Below are 11,627 nucleotides of genomic sequence, written 5' to 3' on the forward strand. Positions count from 1 at the left end.
GACTTGGATATGATGGATTTAAGGAGTAGTGGTATTGTGTAGGGGGGGGGGGGGTTCTGTGTTAGATGATAGATTAGAGGCTTTGTCTGATGATAGAGGAGCCATGCAGATGATGAACTTAGCTAGGCTAAATGGAGAAGTTCATTTATTTGTTGTTCACACCGTGTATGAACCTGAGATCGTACACTTGTTAGAAAATGTTCCACATAATATTGCTTCAGACCAAGTTCATTGCTTGAGACCAAAATAAGAAACATTGCTTAATATGTTTAATAATTTAATATGTTTAATAATTTCTAATTATATTTTCATTTATTAATATATTTAACAATTAAAAATATTAAAAATCCACGAAGGATGCCACCCGGATGCCTCAGCTTGCCACTTGATAACAAAGTTAATGTTGTTAACTGCATTTGACGACGATCCTATTATTGAATCACATTTACCAAATTAGGGACTCAATTGATCACTTTCAAAATTGGAGGACCCAATTGAAACGAACCCGCAAATATAGGGACCTCCGAACCTATTAAACCGAACAAATAATATTATCTAAAATACTTTTTTAATTTCCAGATCATAGAATTCGTAATATTCACACAATTTCTGGTTTAAACAAATATAACATAACATACTTCTAAATGATCCTATCTATATATTTTATTCTTAAATAGTATAATTTGAAAAGTAACTGGAGTCAACAACGAAATGATGCTATCACATTTAAGTTTAATAAAAGTTTATGTTATTTGTGTATTTATATATTTCTAAATAAATTTATAATATTTTTTTTTTGGTTTATTAAGTTTTTAAAACTTTTATACTTTTTAATTAAGTTATTATAATTAAATTTTTTGTTAATTAAATAACGTAATTATTATTTTGTTTTATTATTTTGTGTGTGTTAAGAAATATTAAATTTTTAATTAATATAAAACATATTATAGTTGATTAAAAAAATAAAAATTATTTATTATTTTATATGAATCATAATATTATTTTATACTAATTATAAAACATCAATTTTTTTATATAAAAAAATGGACAACTAAGTTCACTAAACAAAATAGCATTCAATTAACAAAGGAAATCCAATTAAAATAATTTAATAGATAAATATAACATTTTTGAATAATCAATAATTAAAAATATTTAATGAAAATTTAATCATAAATATTAAAATTTATAAAAAAACTTGAAATTAATTAAGTCTGACATTTATCCATATAACTCCAACATCTGGTGTCGTCAGTGCTACACAGGTTAAAAATGAAATAAAACTCTGATTTTTTTAAAACAATTAAGGTGTTCATTTACTAATTATAGGAGTACAGGTAGAAAAATTGAACTAATGGATAACCGTAAAACGAAAAATGTATGAAGAATGGTAATCTAAACCAAAGTGGCCCAATCTGGTGGATGTTTCTGGCATGAATGGGGCGTACCATAATCATACCGCAATTTCATTTGTGACTTAAAGTCTTGAATCATCCCAAAGCCCCCAAAAAGTTATCCCAACCAAAAGTCCATTCAGATATCGGAATCTAAGATCTACCAAACCTTGTTTAGTCAGAATCTAAAATTCTCCGAAACCTATTTCTCCCAATACTCGTATAATCCGAATCTCCATCTCTTTCTTCTTTCTCCAGATTGTTTCAGTTTTCGGCTATGGAAGCTGTTCCGGATCAAGACACTAGTATATGCACTCACTGGTAAAACTCTTTATGTCAAAATTGATTATTTTGTTCAATTGCTTTATGTCAAAGTTGTAATAATAAATAAAATTGTGGGAAATTGAGATTATTTGTTTGATAAATGGAAGCATTGACTTTGTTTTTATGCATGATGTTTGTTTCTTTACATTAATGATATGATTTCAGTGATCGGGCTGTACCTGTTGCAAATATTGACTTGCATTATGCTCATTGCTCTCGGAAACTTGAAAAATGCAAAATCTGTGGTGATATGGTTCCTAGAAAAAACCTGGAGGATCATTATTTAAACACACATGCACCGGTACGTGAAGTTCTATGTTATTTGCTTTCTGTTTTCCCAGGTTCAATTGTGTGGAATGTACAGGAAATTCGTCTTACTGGGAATCATTTTGTGTAATTGGAAGACAATAATTTTGGTAGAGAGTCCTAGGATTCTTGACTGCCTAGTACATAGTTCAGAGCAAATCAAATTTTGAAGACATATCCTGAACTTAGGTGCTGACCTCTACACGCTGAGTTCTTAGCATTGACAAGAGTGAAAAATTGCAATGCTTTTATTTAAAAAATTGTCAATCTCATTTAGTTTATTTTGTTTCTGCATTTAGCATAGATGCAAACACATGCAGTGTTTTATAATCTTGTGGAAGAATATAATTAAAATGAAGTGAGGGTTCTTGGGTTTTAAAACACCGCAATATATGCATGGGCACCAAAAGTTCTTGCAAGCTTCAGGAAGAAACAATTAGAACCCAAAACGGGTTCTGAGCAAAAGCTGAGAAAAACAGAAATAAAAGAAAATACTAATGTTTTTTGAATTACTAACAACAAATCAATGAATCAAATGAGATGATTTTTTTCATGGGTTTCCCCTTTCTTGAAGACTATAACAGAGCAAATGCTTAGTTCCCAAATCTAATTGATCTGAATGCCTTTCCTTCTACAAGGCTTTTCCAACTATAGCAACTTACTAATTGTATAACCAGTCTCTATCTAATTCTATAACTTCCTAAATTCTATTAGGACGACATTACAAGCAAAGAAGAGCCTAAGAACCGTCATAGTTTACTGAGTAAGAAACATTCACTAGAACACCTCTAGAAGTCCTCTTACCATAACAAGCAGAGGAAATAATGTACTTTGTTGCCTGGAAAACTTGAAATCTGGGAGGGCATGCTAAGAAGATTTCAGAGAGGGATGTCTGATGGGTATTTTAAATACTTCATCACCCATCCTAAAGTTGAATTGGACTTAAGAATACTGGTCAATTAAAAATTAATTCATAAACACATGGATTGTTTGGATTTATGAATGACTTGCCTGGAAAGATGGACTGCTGGATATATGATAATTTATTTGGATACTGTTGGTCAAGTGAAGGTCTCATCAATGGGGATATAAAAAATTATTCTTAAAGTAGATTTATTAGTGGTTTTTTTATTCCCGCTTTATTTCATAGAGTATAATTTCATTCTCTCCTATTTGAGGTTTATGAGGTATCATGTAAAGAAGATGAAAAGTTTGCTGTAGTATGCAAATGTATTTTACTAATTGATTGTATCATGGTTATTATATGATACATGACCGTGGATGCTTAAATCTATATTTTCTGCAAATCTTATTAGGTATGAGCCTTCAATGAAAGACCCCATCATATCTTTAAAGGAAGAAAAATGGAAGAATAATAAAATCTGGAATACTGGTTCAGTAGATGTGTTAGGGTTAACATCATCCTTATAAACAATGAAATAGTTGTGTACCAATACTTGCATTTTCTACATTCAACTGATAACTAATGCGCTTGGATACTGCATTGATTCATATGAAGGAAATATCTAAGCCTCTAAGGAAAAGCAGAGAATCTAAACTGTATAACACGAGACATAGAAACACACATAAGAAAGAAACATGGAATGATTGTCTATCAATGAACTACAAATGAAAATTGTATGTTATCCTCTTTATCTTCTGAATATTTTAAAAACAGTTGTGTTGAAAATCAAATATGTATTTTATCTAATACATGTATCATATTTGTGCATCATAACTGGCTATATGTGTACCACCTCCTTGGAACCCAGCCTCCATGGCAAACTGTAATGGTCTTAAAGTCAGATTCAAAATCCACCTTTGTTTTAGTTCTAAACTAAGAGATGGTTTGGCGCAGGTTTCTTGTTCATTATGCAGTGAGACAATGGAGCGTGATATTTTAGATATCCATAAAGGTGAAGAATGCCCTCAAAGGATTGTCACTTGTGAGTTCTGTGAGTTTCCATTGCCAGCAATTGATCTGGCTGAGCATCAGGTAGTGTTTATAAAGAATTTTCAAGCTGAGATCTTATATACTTTTGCTCTAATATCAGTTTAATATTTGTAACTTTCAGGAAGTATGTGGGAATCGAACAGAACTTTGTCACATATGTAACAAATATGTTAGACTTCGTGAAAGATTCAGCCATGAAGGTCGGTGCAATGGCATTATCCAAGATACTTCTGTGGGCTCTTCAAGGTAGGAAATTACAGCATTTTTGTGAACAATCTCTGAATATTTTATAATTTTGTTCACAATTTCTCAGTTGTAGGATTATATGTTATTTTTCATAGACCAAAGTCCAGCAATCTCATTATAGTGTGCATATATTTTTTTCACTATGCATGTATATGTCTACACTTTTTCCCCATTTTTTACTTGCTATCATCCGTTCTGAGGGTTAAGGAATGATTGTGTATCCCTATTGTCTTCTACTTGTGTCTAATTTTGGGCCACACGTGCAAGTATTAAGTGCATGATTGCACCGTTTACCAGGACCCTGTTATTAGTAGAGTTAATGCTTGTGTAGCTGTTCCATTTCAAGCTTCAACTGACACTATAGGTTTGGTTACTTCATGTAGCAGACATAAATCCAGTCTCGAGCCTTCATTCAACATGTTAAGCTGTAAGGAGTATTGGTGCTTGAAATGGTACCAGCAGCTCTATGATCAAGTGGTTATGAATTTTTTCCTTGCCAACCCATTCATAACCAAGTTGAACTTTAGATCTAGGTGGAGTGGGCATTATTCATGTATAAAAGCCCAATGGAATCTTGCATGAATGAATGTATTAGATATAAAACCAATATTGAACCTCCGACCCAATAGTTTAAGCTTAGTTAAGTTAGTCCATAACATTTCATATAGCTAGAAATTGAGCCTCCTAACCTTGTGTTTGGATAGGAATTCTATACTTTCCAGAAAATTCAAATACATTGAATTTTTATTGTTCATTTCAAATGTCTTATTTCGATAAGACAATTCACAATTATTAAATTTTTTTTCTTACTTGAGTAGAGTATTCAAATTACTGCTAAATAAAAAATTACCACCAAATATGTTTTTTCTTGGAGACAAGAAACCAGATTTCAAATTCAGTTTAAGAAATTATCACACAAATCTTACTGCACAATGTATGATCACACTCTAATTAGGAAAAACATAATACAGAAAACATCCAACAACTTACAAGGGAAGAAAATCCCTTCTACACCAGACAAGCCTCTGAAAAAAAATACACACACCACTAGGAGGAACCGTTTCCTCCTTAAAAGATAACCCTTACTAGATTAAATAACTTCCTCTAACCACCAATAAACTGTCCAACTACTGTTAATTGTTTTGTAACTTTTAATTTTGAACCTTTTTCCTAACATACAGCTTAAAAGTCTTATCAATACTTCCCGGATTCCTAACAACCTTGTCTTCAAGGTGAAAATTTGGAAATTGATTGTGAATGGTCCTTATCTTTTCCTTCTTCAGGCTCCTCTTCCTCTTCATTCTCCCCCAAAATTAACACCCGAAGGTTCTTATCAGGACATTTATGACTAGGACTCTATGGTCCTCCACATTGAAAACATCTGCCCTCTTCCCTTCACTTAATATATTCAGGGTAGGGTAAATTCCGCAATCCCCTCGTTCTGTTTTCACCTGAATTCGAACTGCCCACCTTAGACTCCAAGGTTACTCCCCCTCCATCTCTTCTAGCCATGCTAATGTGACTGGAACTCCCTGGTTCATTCCGAGTCCCCTTCAACGTTCTACTCGAGAAACATTCCCCTACTTCCTTGAAAACGACTTTGATACAAATTACTTCTAGTTGTTGTCCTCTCCCTAGACCTTACATCACTTGAAACTCCTTCCACATCTCTAGCGATCTCCATGGCACTCAATAGATCCTTGGGATTGTGTGGTCAAAAAGCTAATATGATGTCTGTCATTGTCTCCAATCCATAGTGTGGTTCAATCCCACTTGCAATGATAGGGAATCGTTTTTTCAACACACCAAAACTTCTTTCAATAACATTTCTCAACGATGAATGGCGATGATTAAACAACTCGCGTGGATTCTGCGGTCCTCTACGTGTATATTCTTTAAGGTGATATCTGACGCCTCTATATGGAGTTAAAACTGTGCTTTTCAACATAAATCCAGCATCACCGAGGTAGTATTTTTCTAGAATGTTGTACACATAAAGGTATTTAGTGACTAATAAATAAAATCTTCACAAATGCAATATACACACTGACCTTGGGGGATAACCAACAGATCCTCTCGATTAAGAGCATTTTTTAAAATTCTAGAGTCAAATGCAGTGCCTTCCCACCCAGCTAGAATGTATGTGAATTTGATATCAAAATCACACGCCGCAAACACATTTTGAGTTGGCCAATCTTTTCTTCCTCGAAATCTCGCTGCATCTAATCTTGGCACCTTCACACGAACATGAGTACCGTCTATGACCCCTAAACAATCCTAAATATACAATTAACAAGTCATCATAGCACTCATTATTTTGTATCATCCTTTGATAAAAATAACATCTTCAAATATGTAGAAATTTGTACCTTAAAGTACGGGTAAAATCGATTGTTGTTCAAGAGATATGGATGAACCTCATTTCCTGAGGGTTGAATTAAAAATTCAGATTCCAAAGTTAAAATAACATCCAACACATTGTGGAAGTGTTTGCTAACCGTCGAACCAAATCGATGAAAGAAAAATGGTACACTTTGATTCTTCACATTATGGCCAATTATATGCAGAAATTGAGTAACTTGTTCCTCCACTGTCGACCGAATGACCTCCTTAACTAACCCAGTTGATCTGAGTCTCTCACAAAATGCACGTTCTGCTTCCAAAAACCTGCAACGCATACAAAGGGTTAGCCTGTTGCAGTTACAAACCATATCGTTCAACATGTACAGGTTCATGGAACCCATTTTTGGCGAAGCCCACGGCATCATGGGGCTGCTACTGCATGTACAAGTTCATGGATCCCATTTTCGGCGAAGCACACGGCATCCGCTGATGGAAAGCGTTGGCCTTCACCCTACACAGAACCGTCTTCCTCCTCCTCTCCACCTCGATCTCCATCAACCTATACTTACATTTGCATTCGTCCATGGCCACCACCACCACATGTCCTCCAACGCACAAACCTTCATCCTGCAACATCTCCCTCATCTCCCTCCTCTCCGTCCTCCCTTTCACGCTGGACCCAACCATTGCTGTGGAAACGATGACGGAATGCAGCATTGGAACTGGATATGCTTACCGAGTACGCATCATTTCGAACTTCTTCTCCAAGCTGGAACCGGATACGCCTCGCCTGCAACTCCTTCCAAAAGGTCAAACCGGTTAGGCTATTCTTTGTAACCGAATACACATCCCGTCTTCAACTCCCTCGTCATCGTCAACCACGTTCTTCCTCATCCATTAACCACTGTCTTGCTCTTCATCTACATCACACACCTTCAACCTGCAACAACCACATCAAAATCCAAAAAGAAACATTACCTCTACTCCGTGCTCACTGAGAAGACAATACTCCAGCACACAGACACACTTCTCAGACACTTTTCTCACTTGCCCAAAGCTGCTCAAACTAAAGCTCTTCAAACTTAGCTCTCTATGTGCACACACGCATCAACACAGACCAAACTCATCTATCAAGCACGGTCTTATTAATAGTCTTCATGGTCAGACCTTTGTTTTCAAATTCAAACCTCAATGTCTCCTTTCCAGTGAATTGTATAGTCAAACAAAGAATCTCGCCAGCTATTATGGCTGCAAAAGCACGCTGCAAAAGCCAGAAATGCATTGGCGAGGACAGTGGAAAGTGGTAAATCACATGGGCAGCAACAATGGACTTTACTCGTGAAAGCACAGTGCATGGGTTTTTTATATTATGTTTGGTATGGTTGGAATCAGTTCTGAATAACATCAGAATCGAATATGCATTTTTTATATTATGCATGGTTGAACGGTGTGCTTGGAAATTTGATAATAGTACAGGGCAAAGCAGTCTTTTTCGCCCAAATCAACGCAAATCTTCTCAAATTAGCGGGATGGTGTAAACACTCAAATCTCGCAAATCTTCGCTTTTTTATCCGTCCAAATCGTCGCAAGCGAACATCACTTGAACCTCAAATCCGTCTTCAGTATTTCACGTAAACAGTGAAATACCTTCAAACGAACACAGGCTAAAAGATAATCCCTACTAGATTAAATAACTTTCTCTAACCACTCATAAACTGTCCAACTACTGTTAACTGTTTTGTAACTTCTAATTTTGAACCTTTTTCCTAACATACACCTTAAAAGTCTTATCAAAATAACACTAGTAACACTGATTGAAAAAGAAATCCGTATAGACATTGATATAAATTAGCCACTACAAGCTCCAAAAGAAAACTATGATTGACATCCCCTGAAAAACAACTCCATCGACATTGGTCAAGAAAACCTTGACAAACATCAATTGAAAAGTAGCTCTCGTGAAAATACTTTTAACAATGCCAATCAAAAAATAAACTCTATCAAGTCTACTAAAAAACTCTAACTTACATCAACCAAAAAATAGTTTCATCGATGTCAATTAAAAACTCCGGCTAACATTATCAGCTGAGAAATAGATTTATCTATTTTGGTCTAGATAACCTTAATTTTAATTCTGGTTGAAAAATAACCTGGACGTAGGTTTTGTCAACATTGGTCAAAAAACAACCCTGACTAACATTAACCAAAAATAATCCAAGGTGATGCCCAACCAAAAGATTCATGTTTGACCTCATTCGATAAACAATGTTGATGTTGTCAAAGAAAACACTATCGGGAATTGAGAAATATCATCGAACTATATCAACACAAAATGAAAAGTTGGTGATGGCAACTGAAAAATAAATGCAGTCGACTTTAACACGAGAAAAACTTAGTCAACATCTATCTTCAAAACGATGTTGTGTTGACAATGGTTGGACCTCGATCTAGGTGAAAGCCAAGACCTTAATTGAGCCAACACGACCTCAGCTAAATCTGCTTGAAGCTACCCTGATCAACGCTTAAAAGGAGAAGGAATATAAAGAGAAGAGACATACATTTAGTAAACAATTTCAAATTCTTACTTTTAAAGTAATATTTGAAATTTTGTATTTTTAAATTTTCAAATTATTCTCATAAATTCCTAAAATTTTAATTTATTTTAGGATGTTTTCTCTGAACAAAATATTGTCCTAAAATATTTCTAATTCTCAATAAAAATGAATTACTCCCTAAAAATTCTCCACCCAAATATACTAGAATGTTAATTCTTCTTTTCTATATTTATATTGCTGCTGAAGAATTATCGTGTTGCAACTGTTTAATTATTGATAGGAATAATTATGTTTACAAGCTTTCATAGTGCATGTCAGTACTATTATTAAGTGTAAAATCATTCACGTGCTTTCACCCAATAACATAAATGTTTGAGAATGTTGGTTTATGACACTGCAAAATAGTTCTTGTGAGATTTTAGGCTGAAAACAGTCAAGTTCCAATGCATATCCTGCTATGAACTATCCGTCTGAGCAATGTCACCAGATTTAATGTCATGCATCCTATCATACTTCCCTCCATATCATGCCATCACTCCCATTTTGTTCACTGGCCTCTTCTGTCCTGTTCTAGGTGTTGGAATTTTGATTTAGCCCTATGGCTTGGTCCTCGGTGTTCATGTTAATAATTGTTTTTATATTCAGCATCTCTCTCAATCTACTTGTTATCCAAGAGTCTTCTTATCGCAACCGAAATTGCGGGATGACAAACCATAAAAGAATGGGTTTGAAAAAAGGTTTTGGAGTTGCCACCTTGGAAAAATTATGAAAAACCATAAAATAAGATATGATATACATAAACCGGATTTTGGATTCGGGAGTTGGTTACACGTAGGGAAGGTATTAGCATCTGAATACTTTGCTTGTACTTATTGTCATTCAGAATGAGAAATCAGGGTTACGTAGTTATGTATAAAAGATTGTTTGTTTGAAATGTTGATGTTTTTAGTTTTTGAAGATTTTGGATTTTTTTGATAGTTTTGTGAAGATTGAGAAAATAAAAATAATAAGTGCTGAGCCGACGTGGACGGTCTGAAAGACACCAAAATAAAAAAGAAAATATTTTTTATTTTCTTGAAATTTTTTATTTAATTTTTTACATTTTTTTACAAAAAGAAATTTGAAAATAGGTATCACATTATGTGAGGTCCAAAAGAAATAAGGAAAACATTATTTTTATGATTTTTAATACAAAATATTTGTGAATAGTAAAAATAATGTTACAAGAAGAAAATGTCAAAGGTAGTGTAAAAGAGCATGATATTAAGACATAATATAATGCCTAAATTAAAAAAAAATGGAAATGACGTACTTTTCAACTTTACTGCTACCTTTTCACATACCTTTCAAACTTTTAGTGCTGTAAGGATTTCTTTCTTGTCAATGTAGAGCCCTTTTATCAAGAACTTTTTCCCTTTATACTTTCCTACTATGTATCTTTTTTTTTTCGTTTTTTTTCCTTGTCCTCCTTTTACGATGGAACGAGTATTGTAATATTTTTGTAATGTTGTCTTAATTATAAATTAATTAATAATGAACAATATAGGAAAGAATTGGTCTTCAACATCTGAATTTGATTTCGTCATTTTAATAAAGGTTTCAACAAGTGCTTGTGTTGTAGTTAAATTTCTTATGTAAGAATCATGATACGCCACCCTCTGCATATCATTGTTGTATGATTTATTTCTATCATTTTTCATTCTTCACAAGGTGTCTCATGCTTACAATTAATGCATTTCTTTTGTCTTATGTGAAGGAATGTGAGGGAAACCGAGGGAGATCAAGGTGCTAGAAGAAGGCCGCAGAATGACTTCTCAACTAAACGCCTTCTTTTCACTATAGCCATCACTGGTATTGCTGTCATACTGGGATCTTTTTTTCTACAGAGGAAGGCAGAGCCCAGTGATGTGCATTAGCAACGAAACCAAAACCTTTTAGGATTCTGCCTTTTCTGTACAATTCATTCCCCTGCATCAGAAGCCGTCTCATATATACTTTTGCTAATGTAGTAGAAGTGAAGAACACATCGGCATTGTCATTATAGAAAATATATGTAGTTACATGCTTCTTTTGTTGACAATATTTCAGTATTTCAGGAGATTTTCTGTTCCTTTTCATTCATTCTGATGGTAATTTCTAGAAATGGAACGCTCTGCTAAGAATTCTGTTGAAGAATCTTTACCATGTGTTATTTTTTTACCACAATGTTAAAGCATGTGTGAAAGGTCATTTGCACCAAATATTTTTATTTAAAATCAAAATCAAAATTAGAAAGTTAATAAAATAAATATCAAAACTGTTTCTAAAGATAATGTTATAAAATTGCTGTCACATGCTAGACTGGGTGTGACCATTGGGACAGCCTGGATTATATATTACAGTGCTAAATTGGAAGTTGCAATGTAAGAGCGGTTATACTTAAACTTTTCCATGCAAAAAAAAAAAAATAGTGCGAAATTAGGTGCCGCAATAAACAATTTCCCAACACATATCATTATTCGGAAT

General features: G+C 34.0%; 1 protein-coding gene across 2 annotated transcripts; it reads left to right on the top strand.

The window, feature by feature from the left end:
• Positions 1–1,452: 1,452 nt before the first annotated feature.
• LOC124819912 (uncharacterized) lies at positions 1,453–11,243 on the top strand. 2 transcript variants are annotated; one of them, XM_047291527.2, is made up of 5 exons: positions 1,453–1,715; positions 1,884–2,019; positions 3,883–4,020; positions 4,100–4,224; positions 4,611–4,926. In XM_047291527.2, exons 1-5 carry the CDS (start codon positions 1,672–1,674, stop codon positions 4,804–4,806), a joined length of 639 nt encoding a protein of 212 aa, XP_047147483.1. In that variant the 5' UTR covers positions 1,453–1,671; the 3' UTR covers positions 4,807–4,926. The 2 variants fall into 2 exon arrangements, with proteins under 2 accessions (XP_047147483.1, XP_047147491.1); XM_047291535.2 differs by lacking the exon at positions 4,611–4,926 and adding an exon at positions 10,879–11,243 and having other exon boundaries at positions 1,468–1,715.
• The last annotated feature ends 384 nt before the right edge of the window (positions 11,244–11,627 follow it).

Source organism: Vigna umbellata, chromosome 7, assembly GCF_029865625.1.
Source record: "Vigna umbellata cultivar VRB3 chromosome 7, Vumbellata_1.0, whole genome shotgun sequence".
NCBI classification, from domain to species: Eukaryota; Viridiplantae; Streptophyta; class Magnoliopsida; order Fabales; family Fabaceae; genus Vigna; species Vigna umbellata.

Bases quoted from the DNA above. Each gene is read 5' to 3' on its own strand.
- LOC124819912 (XM_047291527.2), top strand. From the start codon at position 1,672: ATGGAAGCTGTTCCGGATCAAGACACTAGTATATGCACTCACTG. The intron at 1,716-1,883 runs GTAAAACTCTTT...ATATGATTTCAG, and splicing joins ACTAGTATATGCACTCACTG to TGATCGGGCTGTACCTGTTG. The intron at 4,021-4,099 runs GTAGTGTTTATA...TGTAACTTTCAG, and splicing joins TTGATCTGGCTGAGCATCAG to GAAGTATGTGGGAATCGAAC.